At 40.5% G+C, this 22,475-nt stretch overlaps 3 protein-coding genes across 3 annotated transcripts; 2 read left to right on the top strand and 1 right to left on the bottom strand.

The window, feature by feature from the left end:
• The first annotated feature begins 3,903 nt into the window (after positions 1–3,903).
• LOC114184352 (uncharacterized) lies at positions 3,904–5,311 on the top strand. The gene is made up of 3 exons (XM_028071663.1): positions 3,904–4,098; positions 4,173–4,662; positions 4,719–5,311. The coding sequence occupies exons 1-3, from the start codon at positions 3,904–3,906 to the stop codon at positions 5,309–5,311; spliced, it is 1,278 nt and encodes a 425-aa protein (XP_027927464.1).
• A 9,126-nt stretch (positions 5,312–14,437) lies between these two features.
• Positions 14,438–16,851, top strand: HCEF1 (high cyclic electron flow 1). The gene is made up of 4 exons (XM_028070445.2): positions 14,438–14,918; positions 15,139–15,363; positions 15,942–16,448; positions 16,549–16,851. The coding sequence occupies exons 1-4, from the start codon at positions 14,493–14,495 to the stop codon at positions 16,618–16,620; spliced, it is 1,230 nt and encodes a 409-aa protein (XP_027926246.1). The 5' UTR covers positions 14,438–14,492; the 3' UTR covers positions 16,621–16,851.
• A 725-nt stretch (positions 16,852–17,576) lies between these two features.
• Positions 17,577–20,910, bottom strand: LOC114183964 (myosin-M heavy protein). The gene is made up of 7 exons (XM_028071178.2): positions 20,550–20,910; positions 19,984–20,236; positions 19,229–19,429; positions 18,506–19,142; positions 18,336–18,424; positions 18,204–18,263; positions 17,577–18,101 (listed from the first exon to the last, which is right to left on the bottom strand). Exons 1-7 carry the CDS (start codon positions 20,724–20,726, stop codon positions 18,052–18,054), a joined length of 1,467 nt encoding a protein of 488 aa, XP_027926979.1. The 5' UTR covers positions 20,727–20,910; the 3' UTR covers positions 17,577–18,051.
• Between the last annotated feature and the right edge of the window lie 1,565 nt (positions 20,911–22,475).

The following is a 22,475-nucleotide window of genomic DNA, read 5'->3' as shown; positions in this document are numbered from 1 at the left end:
GAGGACGAACCAAAGGTACACCGGAACACTGATTTTCCTTTTTAAAAAAAAAATACATAATTTTAGTTAACTTTATTCAATTTTTAACTGATTTTTTTTTTATTTCTATTTTTTAAAATTGAAGTTTATCAAAATTAGCTAAAATTTCGTAATTTTTCAGAAAAGAATTACTAAATTCGTCCTCACACGGACACATAGCACTATAATAACCTGACAATAGCTTATTTTTGAGATAAATAAAAAAAATCAATGCAAATTTTCGTACTTAACATATTAAATTTAAAATTAAAATACATAAGGCTAAGATATTAAATGAAGCAAGAATTGGTTGAAAACACAAGGTCAACTAACTTGTCAATTATCATGATAGTAGGAGACAATTATTATAATTACTAATTATCGTCAACTCTTTGATTTTTGTGAGAAGAAATTGTGAATATTAGATAATAACTTTCTAAATTATTATATGATCTTTTCGAGTGATGATTTGACTATAAATTGAACTTCATAAACAATTCACTCTCAATCTACCACAACATATTATAGGACATCATGTTGGAGTGCCAATTGATATTTGACTCACTAGTCTCTATCGACGAATGTTGATAAACTCATAACATTTATTTTTTTCATAAAGCTCCAATTTAAAGATCCATGCTTAGACTTTAACTTATCTCTTCATATTTATTTATGGTCTCAACTTGTTTGAAAACAAGGAATTAAAGTCGTCACTTTATTCAACTTGATTATTGTAATTATTTTTTGAAATTTGAAATAATAAAATTTTAGTCTTCTAAATTAAAAAATATTTTAGTTTCTCAAAATTTTATATATATATCCTTCAAACATACATAAAAATAATAAAAGAAACATAATTTCTTGTGTAGAAAAGTATTTTTCTTTTTAAATTTGAGGAATTAAAATATTTTTTAAAAAAGGATAATAAATAAAAATGGTTACCTCAAATTTCATTAGATTAAAAACAAAATTAAGTCATCTATTTAAAGCAAAGTAACATATTAGTTATTTCACTATTTTTTTAACCATTAAAATACAAAAACAAATATATATATATATATATATATATATATATAGTGATATTTTTTTTAGTGAAAACTATATATCAGTAATAGTGAATTATTTTTGGGAAAAAACATATGTCTAGGTTAACAACTACTTTAGCAAACCTAATGTAGTTAACTAACAAGTTATTTGATAGAAAATGAAGGACAATTTTGGTATTTCGAGGTACCAAGCTCCAGAGAAGAAATCATGTAACAAGTCTGAATTTTTCCTCCCCTCCAAAATGTTTCTTACAGAGATATAAGCAAATCTAATAGATTTCCACAAAAATACGGAAAACAAACACAATAACAAAAAATATTCTCATACTGCATAATTGTAAAAGAAACTATTTTCTTAGTGAATAAATTCATTCCATTGTGCTGACCTTGAAGTTTGTCTAGAGGTTTTTCTTATGATTTTTGGTTCTTTATTTGGCCCACTCACACCAATTGGGTTGATGGTGTTGCTCGGCCCACTAGTATCATCGTTTCAACCTTGTAACCAGACACAGACACAACTAAAAAAATATGCATACGTAATTTTATTTGTGATGAAGGTGATGTGTTTGTGATTTAATAAAATAGATGGTACATTTTAAGTCACCTTAAATTAGAAATTAAATTGTTTTACTCAAACAAAAGAATTGAAATTTAAAATATCTCAATTACTTGACATAAATTAATTATTTAAAAAATTTAAAATATCTAAATTATTTCATGTAAATTAATTATTTAAAAAATAAAGAGAATTCAATTTTAAATCATTCAATTAAATTACTAAGTATTTAATATTTTTTTTGGAATTGTCCAAAATCCAAGTAACAAAAGTTAGAATGACCCATTCTACTTGATGATGATCAAGGAAAACTTGTAATGACAATTCCACATGTTCTTGAATTTGAAACCAATCATTATCAACAATATATTCTTATCTTCTGCTTGGCATAAGCTCTACAAATCATTAAAGATTATTCAAAGACAATGAAACGTACAGACGCCACCTTACTGAAAATTATTAATCATTTAACCGAGATTGATGGAAATATATGTACACGTATAAACCGATTTTCTTCTGCTTTATTTGCATCCATTCTGCCTTGCTTCAAAATAAAAGTTTCCCGCGAGACTCACATATCTAAAATCGAATAAATGAAATGAAATGAAGGCTTACCATTGAACAGTTTCCATAGCTTGAAATATAATAAATATGAATTTTGAAGATCGCCTTTGAATTGTTCAACTCATTATTATTAATATTGACTTAATTATTATAACCTAAACAAATTCAATTAGCTGAACATGTCGATGAACTTCAATGAGCTCAATGGCAAAATAATTATTTCATTATCTGGCCCCCATAATAAGAAACATTGCAGTCCTAGGTTTAGTTAAAATATATATATATATATATATATATATATATATATATATATATATATATATATATATATATATATATATATATACTGTATGTCTCATCGGTCAATCGGGTAAAGCCAATCCTCAGACCCATCGGCTAAGGTTGGAAAAACTCGTACATAAAAGACTATCGGTCGAACGGCCTGGTAAATAAATTGCGTAGGACCATCGGTCAATCGGTTCTACAAACAAACCACATAGCATCGTTAAAAGACTATCGGTCGAACGGCCTGGTGAACAAACTGTAGGACCATCAGTCAAACGGTTATACAAATAAGTCAAAAGCCAACCACGTTCAAGCCCATCGGTCCATCGGTAACACCTAAACGAGTGACTCTGATCCCCAATGGCACATCGGTCGATCGGACAAGCACGAGCAGCACCTAAACATAACAAAGGACAATCAGTAAATCAACCATCGGTTGATCAATCTCTTTAGACTCGCGTAGTCCTTTACATGAGTTCGTCGGTCGATCAGCCAAACACGAATCGTTCACGTTAAAAACAGGGCACAACTAATCCAGTCAAGCGGCCATCGGTCGCACGGTCGAACAACCAGTCAATCGGGTTAATTAACGTTAAACGAGTCAGTAATCTTGATTAAAGGATCATTGGGCCGTAATTAAGGAACCCTAATCACAGGCTCACACCGAAAACTATAAATAGGGCCCAAAGGTAGGTTGGTGGGGATCTTAAATTCGCATTTATTACAGCAGTTACACTGATATTCCGATCGGTCCTTTACTGACTTAAGCATCGGAGCCCTTTAGACAGGTACCCCGATCGTCGTCCCAGCTGATCGAGCTAAGGAGTGAATTTTCTTGGAGAAGTTACAGTAGCAGAGAAGAGTGGAGTAAGAGTGAAGAAGTTCTTTAGTAGGCTCTTGGTCCCTACACCCGAAATATTTTGGCGCCCACTGTTGGGCCGAACAGTCTTCTTTAAGACAGTATACCCTTATGGTGACCACAAGAAATCGAAATAGCAACATGGACGGAGGAAGAATGGCAGATGATCAGGAAGACACTAGGGAGATGATAAGGGCGATGCAGCAGTGGATGAGATACAGAGAAACTATGAAGTGCAGATGCAGATCTTGCGGGAGGAGAACGCCACCCTCCGATGGAAGGAAGAGGGAATCCCGTCGACGCCTACCGTACCAGACCCGCTTAGACTAAGTCGGGTGCAGCAGCATCGAGATGTCGAATGGGTGGAGAGTCGGCCCCCACCAACGGGACAGGAGCAATCACAGCCTACTCGGGTTGAGAAGACGTAGGCGTCGAGGGGAAATCTGTCACACACGATGGCCGAGAGTTCGGGAGCAAACGAGGGAGGCCGCCCTTCACGCTAACTGATCCCTGTGTCGGGGCTCTCCCCCTTCACCTCGTACATTCTGGAGACGTCGCTGCCGGAGAAGTGGAAAATGCCGATATTTGACAAGTACGACGGCACGACGAATCCCAACAATCACATGCGGGTATTCATGCACCAGATGATGTTCCACGCAGTCAGTGATCCTATCTGGTGCCGTGTTTTCTCGACTTCTCTCACTGGGGAGGCGTTGGAGTGGTTTTTCGAACTGCCAGCCGGTAGTAATGATTCTTTTGCCACTCTGAAGGCAAGGTTTATCACGCAGTTCGCCCCCTGAAGCCAGCCATCCTGACGGTTGACAACCTGGTGAACATCTGGCAGGAAGATGGGGAATCGTTGAGGAGTTATCTTGATCGGTACAACCGGATGTCGGTCAAGATGAAGGATCTCAGCGACGAGATCGCCCGACATCATTTCTCGTATGGGCTCCAGCCGGGTGTTTTTGCGGACAAGATAAGCCGCAAAAAGCCGAAGACAATGGAGGAAATGAGGGAACGAGCGCCCAAGTTCATACAGATGGAAGATATGCAGGAATTTCGGGTGAAGAAGAGGGAGAAGGAGGATGCCGCAGTCCCGAAGACCGCCCCTCGGCCGAACAAACCCTCGACCCGACCCAGCGAGAGAAAAGCACCTAGGTTCACGACGTATACTCCTTTGGCCGTCCCTCGGGCTAGGATCCTGCAAGAAGCCTTTAGTGCCGACTCACTTCCTGCGGCCAGGAAGAAGCCCCCACCCCCCAATGCCGATGGGAGCAAGCACTGCCAGTACCATCGGGCGATTGGCCACACCACCGAAGAGTGTCACACGCTTCGTGACAAGATCGAGGAGTTCATCCGATAGGGGCATTTGAAGAAGTATGTTCGACAGGATCGCCCTCCGCGAAGCCCGGTGCGGAACAGAAGTCCCGCACGAAGAGCCGCCCCAGCCCGGTGGGAGAAGCCCCCCCAGTCCCGTCACGGACTCATCGAAGCCCAAGGAGGAGCCGCAGTCGGAGTCGGGATAAACCCTTGAGGGGTTATATCAATACTATCTCCGGAGGCTTCGCCGGAGGAGGATCAAGCTCAGCTGCTCGGAAGAGGCATGTTCGGGCACTAAAATCGGTTCATCTGGTGGAGAAGAAGGTCCGGTCGATGCCCCCCATCACGTTTACGGACGAGGACTTCAAGGCGCCCGACCCTGATCATGATGACCCGATGGTCATCTCAATCGAGGTGGCCGAGTACGGGATCGGGAAGGTGCTAGTAGACCAAGGAAGCTCCGTCAACATCTTGTACTGGAAGACTTTCCGGAAGATGAACCTCTCCGAGGACCTGATCGTCCCTTATAACGAGCAGATCATTGGATTCTCGGGTGAGCGAGTCGACACGAGGGGCTACCTGGATCTTCGTACCAGGATCGGCTCGCGGAAGGACGACCGAGAGATCAACAAATCGCCAGACAATGCTACGCCGCAGGGTTGAAGATCACTCCTTATAGCCGTCCACGAAAGCAGTACCGTTCAGAGGTAGCCATGACAGACTTAGATCCCCGAACGAACACGAAGGATCGGATTCAGCCAGAAGGAGAAACGAAGGAGATCCCGATCGGGAAACACCCGGAACAAGTCACCAAGATTGGGGGAGCCCTGAAACCAGAAGAAGAAGAACTCCTAGGGGCGGTGATCTTAGAAAACAAAGATCTGTTCGCATGGTCGACCGCCGACATGCTAGGCGTCCATCCAAACGTCATGTCTCATAAGTTGGCCATCTTTCGGGAAGCCCGCCCGATTGCTCAGAAGAAAAGGAAAATGAGAGAGGAGCGTAGGAGAGCGGTCGAGGAGGAGGTGAGGAAGCTGGAGGGAGCTGGCTTCATCAGAGAAATCAAGTATACTACGTGGCTGACTAACGTAGTCATGGTGAAGAAGACGAGCGAAAAGTGGAGGATGTGTACAGACTTCACCGATCTCAACAAGGCCTGCCTGAAGGACGCATACCCCCTACCCAGCATCGATCGGCTGGTGGATGGAGCTTTGGGGCACAACTTCCTGAGCTTTTTGGATGCATACTCAGGGTACAATCAAATCCTTATGTATGGTCTAGATAGATCCAAAACAGCGTTCATCACATATCGGGCAAATTTCTGCTACGAGGTCATGCCGTTCGGCCTGAAGAACGCAGGGGCCACCTATCAGAGGCTGATGGACCGGGTCTTCAGGGGGCAAATCTGTCGGTCCATGGAGGTGTACGTCGATGACATGGTCGTGAAGTCGCAAACGGCCGTGGACCATGCGCGCGACCTCAAGGAGGTCTTTCACCAAGTGCGCAAGTACAAGATGCGTCTGAATCCGGAGAAGTGTGTTTTCGGGGTGCCGACCGGAAAATTTCTGGGATTCATGCTGATCGCCCAGGGCATCGAGGCCAACCCTGACAAGTGCGCCGCCATCACCGAAATGAGGAGTCCCAGGAATCTGAAGGAAATCCAGCGATTGGTCGGACGATTGACCTCTCTCGCGTGGTTCTTGCCCAAACTCACGGAGAAGGTCCAACCGATTTTGAAGATCATGAAGAAGCAGATCGCGGATAAGTGGGATGATCGGTGCGAAGCAGCGTTTCAGCAGATAAAGGAGATGATCAGCCGTCCCCCCATCATGAGTCGATCGATAGAGGGTTTGCCTCTGCAATTGTACTTGTCGGTATCGGACGACACGATCAGCACAGCCTTGATACAAGAGAGTCCAGAGCAACGACCTGTATATTTCATCAGTCGAGTGTTGCAGAGCGCAGAAACGAGGTATCAGTTAATTGAGAAGATAGCATTGGCGCTATTAATAGCCGCGCGCCGATTGCGCCAATACTTCCAAAGTCACCAGGTGATCGTCCGAATCGATCACCCCATAGCCAAGATACTCCGGAAACCCGACTTGGCCGGACGGATGATTGCCTGGTCTGTCGAGTTATCTGAGTTTGGATTGAAGTACGAACCTAGAGGATCTGTCAAAGGACAGCATTTAGCAGACTTTGCGGCCAAACTCCACAGACTGATCCCCCCGTCGGAGCAAACGTGGGTTCTCTTCGTCGACGGATCATCGGACAAACGCAATGCTGGAGCAAGAATCGTCATTGAAGGACTGAGCGGTTTCACGGTTGAGCACTCCTTACAATTCAAGTTTAAAGCCTCGAACAACCAAGCAGAATACGAAGCGCTGATTGCCGGGCTAAGGCTGGCAAAAGACCTAGGAGCGACAAGATTAAACTGCAACACCGATTCGAAGCTGGTTGTCGAGCAGGTACAAGGGGAATACCAGGTTAAGGACGACCTGCTGCTTTAGTATTATCACAAAGTGGTCGAAGCCATGAAGGAGTTCGAAGAAATTACCATCCACGACATTCCCCGAGCGGAAAATACCAGAGCCGATAGGCTATCTAAGCTGGCGGAAGGAAAAAAGAAGGGTCAGCTGAAAACAATTATCAGGCAAACCCTGATGAGACCCTCAGCAGGAGAATGCGCGGCGGCCGATCGGTCGGCAGATTGGATGTGGGAGGTCCGAGAACTCCTAAGAAGGTGCGATGCGGGAGAAGAAGTGAAATCGATGGAGAGGCGACGAGCACTCCGGTTTGTGGTCATCGGAGAAGACCTCTATAAGAGGGCCTTTGCACTACCGCTCCTCAAGTGCCTATCGGGAGAAGAAGCCGAGTATGTTATGAATGAAGTCCACAATGGCATTTGTGGTATGCACACAGGTCGAAGGACGATGAAAGCAAGGATACTCCGGGTGGGTTATTATTGGCCGACCATGGAGCAAGACTGCGAAGTCATGATACGCAAGTGTGAAGGTTGCCAAGCCCATGGAAACGACGTCAAGAGGGCTCCGACCGAGCTACATAGCCTGACAGCCCCTTGGCCGTTCGTATAGTGGGGTATGGACATTGTCGGGTCTTTCCTTGTCGGCCGAGCGCAGAAGAAGTTCATACTCGTCGTAGTGGACTATTTCACCAAATGGGTCGAAGCAGAGGCCCTAGCCAACATCACCGCTCGGCAGGTCCATTCCTTCGTCTGGCGAAACATCATCTGCCGCTTCGGCCTTCCCCACACAATCATCACCGACAACGGCCGTCAGTTTATCGATAAGAAGCTGAAGGACTTTTATAAGCAAGTGGGGATACGCCACGTGACCAGCTCGGTCGAGCATCCCCAGACCAATGGCCAGGCTGAGGCCATGAACAAGGTCATAGTGGCGGAGTTGAAGAAAAGGTTGGAAGAAGCTAAAGGAGCATGGGTGGACGAGCTTCCGTAGGTCCTTAGGGCCTATCGGTGCACCCCGCACGGGACGACGGGAGAGTCACCTTTCAACCTGACCTACGGGACAGATGCTATGCTGCCAGTTGAAGTAGGGGAGCCGACTTTTCGACGGGACATGCAAAATCTCGAGGTAAATTGTGGACGCCTGCGTGAGGAGTTGGACTGGACGACCGAGCGCAGAGAGAGAGCGGCTGTGCGAGCTGAAGCGTACAAGAGGATGGTGACAAGGAGGTATAACGCGAAAGTTAAACCAAGAAGCTTCATCTGAGGAGACTTGGTGTGGAGGAAGACTAACGAAACGCGCAAAAAGTCAGCACAAGGAAAGCTAGCGCCAAATTGGGAGGGTCCGTTCCGCGTGACCAAAAGCCTGCAGAACGGAGCCTATCGGCTAGAATACTTGAGTGGCAGAGAAATACCGAACACATGGAACGCGTCGCACCTAAAAATGTACTATAGTTGACATTGTGAATAAAATGAGCGCTTCATGTGACTTCGTCTACAAGACTGACCGACGGGGCTCCCTACGGGACCCGAACAAAGCCTGACCGGTCAAGGCGCGGACTTTTAAGAGGGAGTCTCGCTCGGTCAGCACCGATCCAAGCGATCTAATTAACCCCACGGGTACATAAGTGACACGAGTTGTCCAAACCGATCGAGGTACTACACCTACGATCTAAACAATTAAAATTGAACACGCAAACAAAGGTCAACCGCTCGGGTCAAATAATCAAGAGAACATTGCAAGAAACAAGTTGAAAAAAGGTCCGACTGGTCCGATATCAGGCGCAGCTAATTGACGAAAATAACTTACAAGTTAAACAATAAATAGCCGATCGCCAGCGAGGAACGATAAAAGAAAGATGGCCGACCGCCAGCGAGGAACGATAAAAGAAAAATGGCCGACCGCCAGTGAGGAACGATAAAAGAAACATGGCCGATCGCCAGCGCGAAATGATAAACAAAAGAAAACAGTTGATCGAAAGAAAAGCGAACAAACAACATAAGTAGAAGGCGCCTAATATTTACACATAATTGTTTGTCAAAAAATGGCCTAATAACCGATCGAACGTGATCGATCACGCGGGCGATCGGACGCGATCGGTTATGTCAAAATATACAATCAAGATTAAAATTTAACTATCCGCGGGAGTATCATTCACCTCGTCTAGTCGCTCGAAGACTCTCTCGAGCTTCCCATCTACCACCCCCAAGTGCACATCGAATCGGTCGGGGGAAAGTTGTAGTAGAAGGCGGCCTGATCAACGGCACTCTGAAAACCCGCTTCATATTGAGCAAAACCTTGCTCATCGGCGACTCGCAGCTTCGCTTGGTACTCCTTGGCCTTCTTTTGCCAATTGGTGGCCGATCTGGCAGCGGACAGATGCTCCAACGTCAAGTCGTCAAAGCGCCGTTGAAGCTTGCGAAGTTCCTCAGCCGCCTCCTTGGCCTTAGTCTGCTCCTCCCTCGCCCGATCTTCGGCGGCCTTGCGTAGACCAGCGCACTTGGCATGCTCAACCTTGATGTCGTTCAGCCGGTCGAACTGAACCTTCAAGTCCGACGCCGAGGCCTTCACCTCCCGGAGCTCCACCTTCGCTGCTGCGAGCTCCTTCTCCAGGCTCTCCATCCTGCTCCGGTCGGGACGGGGAAACTTGGTGTAAATCGCAGCAAGCCTAAGGGTCAGTTCCCCAGCCATTCGGAGAGCCTCCTCTTCAAACACGTCCTTCAACATGTCCTTGACGCGAGGCCCCAAGTGAAAGGAGACCTCCTCGTCGAGCCAAACTTCATTGTCGAGGAGGGCAGTAGCCAGTGACCCAGAAGCCTCGGCCTTCTTGCTCTTCTTGGACGACCGGCCGGTGGGAGAGTAATCCCGTTTAGACTTTTTACCTTTGTCCACCGCAGCGCCAGCAGCGGCGGAACCGGGGGCCTTCACGACGAAGCGTGGCCTGGTGGCGACGCCTGAGGCGCCGGTCGGTGCAGTGGTAGCAGGAGTAGGAGTTGTCGAAGGGCAACGAGGACGCTTTGGAGGGGGGCGACCTCCTCAGCGGCATCCTCTTCTCTTCGACGAGTCTTAGCGCGAGCCAAAAACTCTGCATTGGAGACGATTGTCCGAGCCATAATATCTGCGAAACAAGAGAAAACAGGTAAATCAACTGCAACCATTGAGACGACCGAGAAGATCAGAACAACTAACCATAAACCGCCCTCGGCAAATCCGGGGAGTGGAGGCATTGGATCAGCGGCCGCGGGGGGATCTTGTCGGGCAGGGTCTTGAGGACGGCCAGGTCGGCCCGCTCGGTAGGAGTCAAGCGGTCTTCGGCCCAAGGATCGGTAGGAGGGGGAAAAGCCGTCCAGTATAAGGGAAACTTCGGCCGACCCTCCTCATCAAAAATATACTTCCTTCCTCGACCGGGAATCGCGACCTTAAAAAAGCCGGTCTTGAAACCTTTGTAGGAAGCGAGGTAAAAAGTAAACAAGCTCTTGTTCGTCCCAAGAAAAGAGACTCAGCCTTTCGAAGCAGTCAGTCGGGTCTTGTAGAAGTGCAGAAACAAGGGCATGGTCACTGTCAGACCAGCCGCTCGGCATAGAACGTCGAATGCCTACATCGACGCCCAAGCGTTCGGGTGTATCTGGGTCGGCGCACATTGGATCTGACGGAGGACCGCCATCTGCTAGTCGGCAAACGGCACAGTCAGACCCAAGTCATGGAAGAGACAGGCGTAGACGTAGAAGAACTCTAGCTTCGTCGCTCCCTTTCCGTGGCAGACTCTCTCGTTGCTGGCACACACCTTGACCCGAAGGAATCCATCCTCCACCTCGTCGCCAAAAACTTTGGTCCGCTCGACCGGATCCCCAAGGTCGTTGCCCCACCGGAACCTCGTCGCATGCGTACGCGGCTCATAAGGGGCCCAATCATATCCCTGTATCTCTGGAAGATTAGCTTGTTCCCCCTCATCGCGAACGTCAATGCTTATGACGTCCCCACTCTCATCCGAAGCAACGACCTGATCCGCCGCCTCGGCGATCGGTTGCTCGGCTTCCGGGCTGCCGCTGAGAAGGATGGGAGAATCCGTTGAGCTCGATACTCCCCCGAGCGAAGTCCCCGAATCAGAAGAGCTGAACAAGGCGGAGATCGACCCGCCGCCCCCGGACACCCCGACCGTCCCGCCCGACAAACCATCTGTACTCGATGCACTGGAGGACATTTTTTACCTGCAAGTAGAAGAAATCGATCGGAAACTCGGCTAGAAAGAGAGAGGAAAACGTGAAAAAAACGACAGCCATACAGACCTATTTATAGGAGGACCCAGTGACACGTGGCAGCCTCAGAACCATACGATCACGCGCAGATCAACGGCCCATACTTCGCGACGCTTCAAATCATAACTGTCAGGCACGATCTACGATGCAAGATAACCGTTGAGAGACGCCGACGGTCAATCGGCACTACGGTCTTGGTAAACCTCCTCGCTTCACTTCCATCGCTCGAGGCTGGGGGGGCTTGTGTACTTTATGTCCCATCGGTCAATCGGCCAAAGCCAATCCTCAGGCCCATCGGCCAAGGTTGGAAAAACTCGTACATAAAAGACTATCGGTCAAACGGCCTGGTAAATAAATTGCGTAGGACCATTGGTCAATCAGTTCTACAAACAAACCACATAGCATCGTTAAAAGACTATCGGTCGAACGGCCTGGTGAACAAACTGTAGGACCATCAGTCAAACGGTTATACAAATAAGTCAAAAGCCAACCACGTTCAAGCCCATCGGTCCATCGGTAACACCTAAACGAGTGACTCTGATCCCCAATGGCACATCGGTCGATCGGACAAGCACGAGCAGCACCTAAACATAACAAAGGACAATCAGTAAATCAACCATCGGTTGATCAATCTCTTTAGACTCGCGTAGTCCTTTACATGAGTTCGTCGGTCGATCAGCCAAACACGAATCGTTCACGTTAAAAACAGGGCACAACTAATCCAGTCAAGCGGCCATCGGTCACACGGTCGAACAACCAGTCAATCGGGTTAATTAACGTTAAACGAGTCAGTAATCTTGATTAAAGGATCATTGGGCCGTAATTAAGGAACCCTAATCACAGGCCCACACCGAAAACTATAAATAGGGCCCAAAGGTAGGTTGGTATCTTAAATTCGCATTTATTACAGCAGTTACACTGATATTCCGATCGGTCCTTTACTGACTTAAGCATCGGAGCCCTTTAGACAGGTATCCCGATCGTCGTTCCAGCCGATCGAGCTAAGGAGTGGATTTTCTTGGAGAAGTTACACTAGCATAGAAGAGTGGAGTAAGAGTGAAGAGGTTCTTTAGTAGGCTCTTGGTCCCTACACCCGAAACAATATATATATTTATTTGGACTTGTTAAATTTTTTCTTCATGGGTGTAGCCTCGTTAGAAAAACTTCGTATCTACACAACGAACTTTCCACCACAATACAACCCTGAACCAATGCAGTTGCTTTTGCTACGAAATGACCTTGCGATATTTTATTCCGACTTGTTCAAAGTAAACACAATCTCAAAAACATAATCGTTAACTCAGTGTTTTATATAAAGGACATACAAAACCTCTGAAACCAACGACACTACAAAATAAATCTTAGTTCACATTTGTATGATCACATCTTAGTTTGTAATTTTGCTTCCTTAATTTTTCCTTTTGGACATGAGACCTCTCACGCTTGTTCCAGCATGGGTTTTTGTTCTGTTAGCTTTGTTCTGTTCTGTGGTTTCTGCTGGTATTGTGGAATACACATTCAATGAAATTTCTTTGGTCAATTGATATTTCCCCCTACATTCTGTGCAATCATTTTCCATTCTTATTTTCCTCTTTAATAAACTTCTTTGCGGAAGTTGATTTATCCAACCAAACATGCTTGCCCTAAACACAATAAATGTCTTTCACCAGTTTTTAACTTACGAGGATCTCATTGCATGCATGTAAATAGGTGACTAAAACTCATATATATAGATATAATTTTTGTTTGTTACTATATTCTTTGGTAATGGTTCTGAATGTTGTAGGTGGAGAACATGAGTATCCCTCGGTTTTGTAACGACCAAGTTATAACTGCTGTGAATGGGCAATTTCCTGGACCTACTATAAGAGTGCGAGAGGGTGACACTCATGTGGTTCATGTGTTGAACAAGACACCTTACGACATTACCTGCATTGGTAATTGCTCCATCTTAATCACCATAACCAAGTCTTGAAAAATTAAAGAAAAACAGTGATAGGTTAATGAGTTTAATGACAACTTTCGAATTTGCAGAAGAAAAGGAAAACGATGTTAATATATATATATTGTACTTAAAGACGGCAAAATATATTATTGTATTTGGAACTTATTTGGCAACGAACTCTTAAAAAAACGTTTACTTTTACTTGTCCTCTCTGTTTTCATTTTCTACTTTCACTTCTTAGAAAAACTGTGACTTTTTTTAATAATGTCAGTGTTTACTTGTAGAAAAAATATATTATCAAATTGAAATAAAATAAATAAACAAAATTATGATTCATACCAAATAAATATTATCAAAAGTTAAATTTTTTTATAAACAAGAAAACATAAAAATAAATTATTATTTAAGTTACCGAAAACCTGTAGCAATTTATCAATTCTAAACACAGACAAGAGATCTAGCTTAAGGATTCGAGTTCAAGTGAAAGAATAATAAAATAAAATTTAATTAAAAATTTTATTTCGATATATTTAATAGTCTCGTTAAAATTAAAAAAAAATTAAATATACTTTTTTCTTTTAATTTATATATTTAGAGACAAAATTATCTCAAAACTCCAAATTCCAAATGGAAGAATATCTGAATGAAATGAGTAACCCTAATGATTATTTCAACATATTTGAAGTTGAAAAAGTTTTGTTTACACGTGCGATCAATTTTATTTGTAAAATAACAAGCCCCATTTCACTAATGCAATTGACACAAAATATTATAAAAATATTCTAGATATATTGATGTAAAATTGACACAATTTATACAATATATTATAAAAAATTATAAATTATTCTAGAAAAATATTCACCTGGCTGCTCTTTCAATCCTAGCTGCGAAATCCACCACATTTGATTTCGTTTAGGCCACAGGAGCAACAAAAATACAAGTGTCCCTCGTGGCACTACAATTGGTATAAGCAAGTGATCACAATCACAAAAAGGAAAACTATATGAAGAAGATAAGTGGGACCAGTAGTATCACAAATCATTCCCTGCCTCACAATCTCTTCCTCTCATCAGTACCTTAGAACACAATCCATGTAACCACCACTAATAACATAGTGCTAAAATCAACAACAACCAAAAAAATAAAACTTTGCATCAACCATGGTTGCAATGGCAGCAGCAACAGCATCCTCCCAGTTGATTTTCTCAAAGCCTTGCTCCCCCTCACGTCTGTGCCCCTTCCAACTATGTGTCTTTGACACCAAATCAGTGCTATCAAGTTCAAGTAGCAGGAGAAAGCATGTGGGTGGGTCTGGAGTCAGATGCATGGCTGTGGGGGAAGCAACCACAGAAACGAAGAAAAGAAGTGGATACGAACTTCAAACACTCACTAACTGGTTGCTGAAGCAAGAGCAAGCTGGAGTGATTGATGCAGAACTCACTATTGTGCTGTCTAGTATTTCCATGGCATGCAAACAGATTGCTTCTTTGGTGCAAAGAGCTAACATTTCCAACCTCACTGGGGTTCAAGGAGCTGTGAATGTCCAAGGGGAAGACCAGAAAAAGCTTGATGTTGTTTCAAATGAGGTCAGTGCTGCAATTTCAATATTCCTTTGGTTTTTCTTTCTAGATTTATGTATCCCAGTTTGTTCAATTCAGTGACTTTGATTTTGGCCAAGTTAAAATTGTGAAAACATATATCCTAATTGTTTGTAATATTGGCAAGCAAACTTTTTGGCCTTTGAATGTGAAGGTTTTATTTAGGAAGCTATGCTTAACAATCAAGGTGCTTTTTTGCATTTATCAGGTTTTCTCAAACTGCTTGAGGTCAAGTGGGAGGACAGGAATAATAGCATCAGAAGAAGAGGATGTGCCAGTGGCAGTTGAAGAGAGTTATTCTGGTAACTACATTGTAGTGTTTGACCCACTTGATGGATCATCTAATATTGATGCTGCAGTGTCAACTGGGTCCATTTTTGGAATATACAGCCCCAATGATGAATGTCTTGCTGACATTGGTGATGACCCCACAGTGAGTATTCCATGGTTTATTTCAGTTAGTTATTCAAAAAGTTCACAACAGCCCAAATAAAATGTAACCTGCGCATCTTGGAAAATATAGTAGCTATGGATAATTAGATTGGCTAAAAGAAAACTGAAAAATTGCTTGATTTTTGTCTTTCGCGTGATTCATTATCTTGTAATATTGCGCCTAACAAGGCTTAAGAGAAAGAAAAAAAAAGTGGCAGAGAAACGAGTGGAAAACATGTTACTTTGGAGAAAAAGTAAATTACCATTCTTCTCATTTTTCAATTGAGTCTCTATAAGATGCTGAGATAATTTAATTACATTACTGAAAAATCTATCAAAAGGTTGGCTAATAAGTATGATCAAACATGTTACCATAAAGATTTTGGATTCAGTTCCTGCTAATGATTCTAATTGAGTCCTGGAAAATATTACATTCACCATGGAACAACTATCCTCCCTCCCTGCCTTATAATTTATCATCAAAAGGAAGAATAAATAAAAAATAAAAAAAAAACATTTGCAAAAACGGATTGTTAATGAAATTCAGCACTTAACGTTATGCATATTGCTAACTTGCAGCTTGGCACAACAGAAGAAAGATGTATTGTGAACGTGTGTCAACCTGGAAGCAACCTTCTTGCAGCTGGTTACTGCATGTATTCTAGCTCAATAATCTTTGTTATCACACTTGGAAAAGGAGTGTTTGCGTTTACACTGGACCCTATGTATGGAGAATTCGTTTTGACTCAGGAAAACCTCCAGATACCACGAGCAGGCAAAATTTATGCTTTCAATGAAGGAAATTATCAGTTGTGGGATGACAATTTAAAGAAATATATTGATGATCTCAAGGACCCTGGTCCTAGTGGGAAGCCTTATTCTGCAAGGTACATTGGTAGCTTGGTAGGAGACTTCCACAGGACACTACTGTACGGTGGCATTTACGGGTACCCCAGAGACAAAAAAAGCAAAAATGGGAAGCTCAGGCTTCTATATGAATGTGCTCCTATGAGCTTCATTGTAGAGCAGGCTGGTGGAAAAGGTTCAGATGGCCATCAGAGAATACTGGACATTCAACCAGTGGAGGTAAGTACAAAAGGACTTTGAATGTCTCTAAACGCTTTCGAAGTTCGTGGTGAGTGTTACATTGCGTAGTCTTACTCATTCTTTTATCTTTTATGGACAGATTCATCAACGTGTGCCACTATACATTGGGAGCGTAGAAGAGGTAGAGAAGGTGGAAAAGTACTTGGCTTAAATGATATGTTAATGCAAAAGCATGGACTTTGTGTATGAAGACTATCACAAATCAGAACTTTTAAAGCAATACAGTCATGTGGTTTTAAAGGAAGACTCATTTTATCTCCCTCTCCCTCCATTCTTTGATGCAAAGAAAAAAGTAATGCCAACAATCTTCAGACTATTTAGAGCAAAAACTACTTATATTTGACATGTTTCAAATTGAATATAATTTTGTCCATTCTGGTTTTGTTTGTGGCAAGAGAAGCAATCATGTCAGTTATTTCAAACCTCCTGTCCATACTGATACAATCACGTAAAATGTTTCAAGATGATAAATTTTGTATCCTAGAAAAAACTGTTACATAATGCTCTCAATGAGAACTTCAGATGGACTCGGTATGTAACACGACCAAAACACTGGGAACTTTGTTAAGCTGCAGACATGTTACATGAATTTAGATGAGCCTCTCGGTTATTACCGAGTGGATGAAACTTGACACAAATGCACCAATGTATTACGACAACTATATTAAAACAAGGGTTAAATATGTTTTTGGTCCCTTAACTTTTAGTAAATTTTGGAATTAGTCCATTTTGAAACTTTGAACCAATTTAGTCCTTCATCTTTTGAAATACGTGAATTTAGTCCTTTTAATCAAATTTTGCTAAGTTTATTTGACATTTCAAGTACGTTTCATAATAATATTTGACTTAACATTAAAGCAAAAATGTATCAAAAAATATAAACAACTCAAATACAATCCTAAAATACGTACGAAACATCAAATAAAACTAACAAAATTTGATTAAAAGGACTAAATCCACGTATTCTGAAAGATGAAAGACTAAATTGGTCCAAAGTTTTAAAATGGACTAATTCCAAAATTCACTGAAAGTTAAAGGACCAAAAACATATTTAACCCTTAAAACAAGTACTGAATGATTAGGATAGAAGAAACATCACTTAAATAATTTAGAGTAAACAGAACTAATGAAAAATTATCAATTAATATCTTGTTTTTCTGCAACAGTTAACAAGTACAAAAGGAGTACGATCACGGTAATCAATCTTAAGATTCCTGATAAATTTAAATCCCAGCATAACTAGTCTTCCCCTACCCTCTTTTACATGAAAGTTCAACTGTCATGACATAGAACCAGAAATTGCTTAAATGACATGGAGTTCAATACAAGGCTGATAACCATAATTGACATCTAAATGTAACCCCAGTAATATTAATCCTTATAATAAACCAAAACAAAGGAGGAAGCTATCTACAATCACTTTTTAAGCTTGACCAAATAGGCTAAGCTTGAAAGGTATAAATGAATAGCGAATTATCATCATAAACTAAGTGTAACGTCAGCGAACAATTCTTTGGAACAATAGATATAAACATCTGCAGTGAGCTCGCATCAATAAGTCAAGCTGAGTCATTCTCCAAAGTCACTTTTTATGTACAATTTCCTTATCCACAGACTGCTGGTGATTTTTCTCTGGACATATTACGAAACATGTTCATACTTATTAGTAAAGAAAATTTAAATGAATGGAAAACTTCAGTAAAAATTAACAGAAAGATTGAAAAGAAAATTCACCGGGGCTTATAACTGTTATGCTTTTTGTGACAGATTTCATTGCAGACAAACAATCAGGGCCTGCAATATGAAAGCTTTTCAGTAAATTATGATCTATTTGACTTATAAAACTGATAGAGTTAGTCTTTTTACCTAGTATTTTTATGTCTTTCTCACACAGTACTTCAGCCACAGTTGAAAACTCAGGTGTAGCATGATTATCATTGCATTCATGAGATGACCTGTTAAACAACAGTACATCAGGCAGGAGAGTTGGGATTGATAACAAAATAGGACCTTAAGTAATAAATTAAAAACAATACCCTGAAGCATTATCCATTGAAGGACTTGGTGTTGGATGGCAAGAAAAATCTATGCCTTCACAAGAAAAATCTAGATCATTTAACATTTCTGTGAAGGAGAAGTCCATCCCTAAGGCATCAAAATTAGGAAAATCAATGTCAAATATGTCCAGTTCCTTTTCAGACTCGGATGTAGAAATCTCATTGGACAATGGATTGTACGAGCTCCCAGGCATATCAGCAGCATCAAAGTTCAACCTGCTTCTAACATGATCCCTCTTATTTATCTTCTCTGAATTTGTCTTGACAGGAGAAATACAACGACTCATTTCTATGTAAGCCATCTGTTTTGCAGGGCTGACCATAACTCTCTTTGTTGAAATCACAGTGCATCGACTGGGTGTAACCGCTACTGAAGAAATCTCAGCAGGAGATATTTGTGTATCACTGTGAGAAGATTTTGTTCTAGGAGGTGTCTTTGGAACTGGTGAATTACTTGGAACAGAAGATGTAGATTGGTTGAATAAACATTTAGCAACATTGGATCCCTGGGGTTGTGACTCCCTGGGTATGCAGTTCTCAGGTGAAGATTGAATGGCAGAAGGCTGAGCTACCATTGTATTGACAGCATTATCAGATTGTTGCAGAGCAGTTTGACCTGTGAATAGAGATAAATAGAAATGCATATGATTTCTTTAGATTAGCCAATAATTAACTCATGCTGAAGTTATGAGATAACCATACCTTGGACAACAATTTTCCTATTGGATGATCTACCACGAGGTTTTTTAGCAGTCAATGGATCATCCACAGCTTTGGTATCCTTTCTCTTTCTGTCAGATACAGTCAGTGTTTGTGTTGAGATGTTTCCACTCCGAGCATTAGAATTGCTAGATTGAGGCAGTGGCAACGTGTTCGATTTGCTTTGGACAGAAGTGTGGATTCCTAATACAAAAGAAGTGGGCAAGGTCAATAAGTCACTAACATAGCCTAAAAGGGCCTTTGTGGTTGAACTAGTGGAAAATGAGACAGTAGAAAATGGAGAACAATGCTTAACCATGCAAAGGTAAATTAACTTTCGTTCCAAAGTAATTCAAGGAAAAACACAACATCAATGAGACATGAATTAAACTACATAAATAATTAACACCACCTTCAACCTAAAACTATAAGATACATTTGTGAGTCTTCTTTATATGTTGTTCAATTTTTTTCATTTCTATTAAATGTAAAATTTCGACTCACACTTGTATTTGTAACACCAACCACGTCTCATTGAACAAGTACTCCTTCAAATTACAACTTGGTGCTTAAACATGTGATTATAATTGCAATTAGTTGCCTTTATATACTAATACTTAAAACATGATTTGAGTATTGATTAATCAATCAAGGAGTTCCTGCATAAGAGAACTTATATATTTCTCCAAGAAGAAAAATCATCAAACAGCGTGCTCATATATTAAGAAAAACATCTAAGGCAGGGGCAGAGGTTTTACCTGGTTGAGATTTGAGAGTATATGTGGGTTGAGTAATAGCTGCAACTGTAGATTTTGCAGCAGGCGCTGCAGCAGAGAGGTTTCCACTAGCATTGTAAGCAGTCATTACATTCTGCATGCCTTGCAACAACATCTGAACCCGTTTCTTCTCTTGCTCTACAACAACCCGCTCCTGATCCAACATCACTTTCTGCTCCTTCAGGCAGATATACTCATCCAGCATCTCCCCCAAAGTCAGCAAAGACTTCGGTGCCTAAAAACCCCAAATTTTCGTCAACACCTTAAATACCCACTTGAACAAATACATAACTAACCGGATAAATATTAAAAATTTAAAAATCAATTTAAAAAAAAAATTACGCCCCAGATGCCCAAATCTTCATAAGAACGGAGAAAAACAAAACGGTTGGGAAAAATATAAAGCGAGAATCCAAAAAATAAAAAACCCTAGTTTAAGAATAAAAACGAAGTTCCAGATGGTCAAATCAGCATAAAATCGAGTAAAAACAAAAGGGGGGAAGAAGATGCAAAAACATGCATTAGAGCAAAATAGGGTGCAGGGATACCTCGTGAATGGGTGAATTGGCGATGAGAGAAGAAGCTTCGGTTCTGAAGGAAGAGCGAGTAGAAGAGAAATTGTTGTCGCAGAGGTATCTGTCAACGATGAAAGCAATCTGATTAGGCGTGACCTTTCCCTTCCCAAACACCTCCGGCTTTCTGACTTTGGATTGCTTCCCCGCCATCTGTTGCTACTCTCGGATCAGATCAGATGAAAGAGGGAGAGAGTGTGATGAAAGAGGGGGAGAGAGTGGTGAATTGGTTGTGTTAAAAAGGGTGCAACAAAGAACGCGGGAGAATTTTTGAACTAGGGCATGAAACTTGCAGTTTTGGCGGTAATAAGCAAAACGTTCCCCCACACTCAAAATCTTGGATTCGGTGAGGTTAAGGAACCAGGAATATTTATTAGGGAGCAAAATTTGGTCGAGGTAACTCAATTTCATGATTCATTTTTATTATATTAATAATATTAAAATAATATTAAAATTTAGTTTTGTGAAAAATAAATATTATATTTTATAATACTAAATCATAGTCATTGACTCCTTTCTTCTTACTAGGTCATTAAGTTTAAGTTTAAAGTTTGTGATGAAATTTCTCAAATTTTTGGTGAGAATAAGTTGAGATAGAATATTTTATAAAAACTAAGATAGAATGAAATCTTTGAGTTCTTCATTTTGAACGTTGAAGAAAGAAATCTTTGAATAGTCAAACTATATATTATAAGAAATACTTTATTATGGACAAAATTAATTTATCTACCAATTTAATTTTTAATATTATAAATTCTTTATTTAAATTGATAAATCAGGTATAAATAAATAAAAACAATTAAAAAAAAATGTTGACTAACGTATGCTCATAGGCGTTTATATTTACACTAGTATTTATAATGAGAAAAAGAAATAAAATAATTCTATAATCAATATCTTAACATAACTAAGCAATTTATAAAATCGTTTCAAATTTAAAATAAAAGGCGTGCTCTTTTATGGATAAAACTATATTTAAGTATAAATGCTAAAACAAAAATGAAAAGAGTGCCAAATATGTGTATGATATATATAAGGGTATAAATGTGTCTTTTGAAGTACCTGAAAATATGATTACCCGGTAAAATATTTTTGTAAACTCTAATAAATGTTTGAAATTCTTGATATTTTTTCAAGTTCTACTTATTAACAAATTTAATTTAAAATTAAAAATAAAGAATAGCAATTAGTATAATTAAAATAATTAAGAATATTTTAAATTAAAATAATTATATTTTTAAATACATGATTAAATTAAATAATATATTTATTAATTAATATAAACAAGATAACTATATACAATACTTTATTTTTATTCAATAATTGTATTTTTTATTTTAGTTATAATTATAGAAACATGGAGTTCATCTTATATAATAGAAATATCTAATTTATATATGTATTATTAGAAATATTGTTATTTATTTTTTTAATAATATCTTTATTATTAGAGGTTATAATATGTTTTCTATTTATTGTATTGATTTGTTTTTTAATATAAAAGAAGTATGTGTTATCTCACAAACACATGATTTCATCTCATTTTTATCTTTTCACTGGAATTTAATATGGTAATTTAGAGCTTTTCCAAAATTGTGTTGAGCCAATAGATTCACGGTTTTAAAGGATTTTTGCTTTTCTTTTTCCTCTGATCTTTTTAGGAATAAAAAAAAAAAGTCTTTCAAACACAACCTTATCTGCAAGTATGTGAACACGAGAGTTAACTTATATCTAATTTTTAACCCAAACACCCACCGCTGTAATTAGCAGAAACAATATCGGTTTAGTACTTGCATTAATCATTTCAACAATGTTGAAAATTAAAATATATTATATTTAAATTGTTTGAAATTAAATTTTTTTTATTTTTTAAATAATTTATTTCGATAAAAAATTAAAATA

This window comes from Vigna unguiculata, chromosome 5, assembly GCF_037176805.1.
Source record: "Vigna unguiculata cultivar grain cowpea cultivar isolate G323 ecotype 2 chromosome 5, ASM3717680v1, whole genome shotgun sequence".
In the NCBI taxonomy this organism is placed as follows: Eukaryota; Viridiplantae; Streptophyta; class Magnoliopsida; order Fabales; family Fabaceae; genus Vigna; species Vigna unguiculata.
Note: the sequence above shows the minus strand (reverse complement) of the source record. Positions and strands in the feature narration are given on the sequence as shown.

Excerpts from the sequence above, each read along its gene's own strand:
- LOC114184352 (XM_028071663.1), top strand. The coding sequence starts at position 3,904 with ATGCCGATATTTGACAAGTACGACGGCACGACGAATCCCAACAATCAC. Across the intron at positions 4,099-4,172 it reads ATTCTTTTGCCACTCTGAAG|GAAGATGGGGAATCGTTGAG; the intron begins GCAAGGTTTATC and ends AACATCTGGCAG. Across the intron at positions 4,663-4,718 it reads CGAAGAGTGTCACACGCTTC|GATCGCCCTCCGCGAAGCCC; the intron begins GTGACAAGATCG and ends TATGTTCGACAG.
- HCEF1 (XM_028070445.2), top strand. The coding sequence starts at position 14,493 with ATGGTTGCAATGGCAGCAGCAACAGCATCCTCCCAGTTGATTTTCTCA. Across the intron at positions 14,919-15,138 it reads TTGATGTTGTTTCAAATGAG|GTTTTCTCAAACTGCTTGAG; the intron begins GTCAGTGCTGCA and ends TGCATTTATCAG. Across the intron at positions 15,364-15,941 it reads ACATTGGTGATGACCCCACA|CTTGGCACAACAGAAGAAAG; the intron begins GTGAGTATTCCA and ends GCTAACTTGCAG.
- LOC114183964 (XM_028071178.2), bottom strand. The coding sequence starts at position 20,726 with ATGGCGGGGAAGCAATCCAAAGTCAGAAAGCCGGAGGTGTTTGGGAAG. Across the intron at positions 18,425-18,505 it reads TCAATGGATAATGCTTCAGG|GTCATCTCATGAATGCAATG; the intron begins GTATTGTTTTTA and ends GTTGTTTAACAG. Across the intron at positions 18,264-18,335 it reads GAAAGACATAAAAATACTAG|GCCCTGATTGTTTGTCTGCA; the intron begins GTAAAAAGACTA and ends TTCATATTGCAG.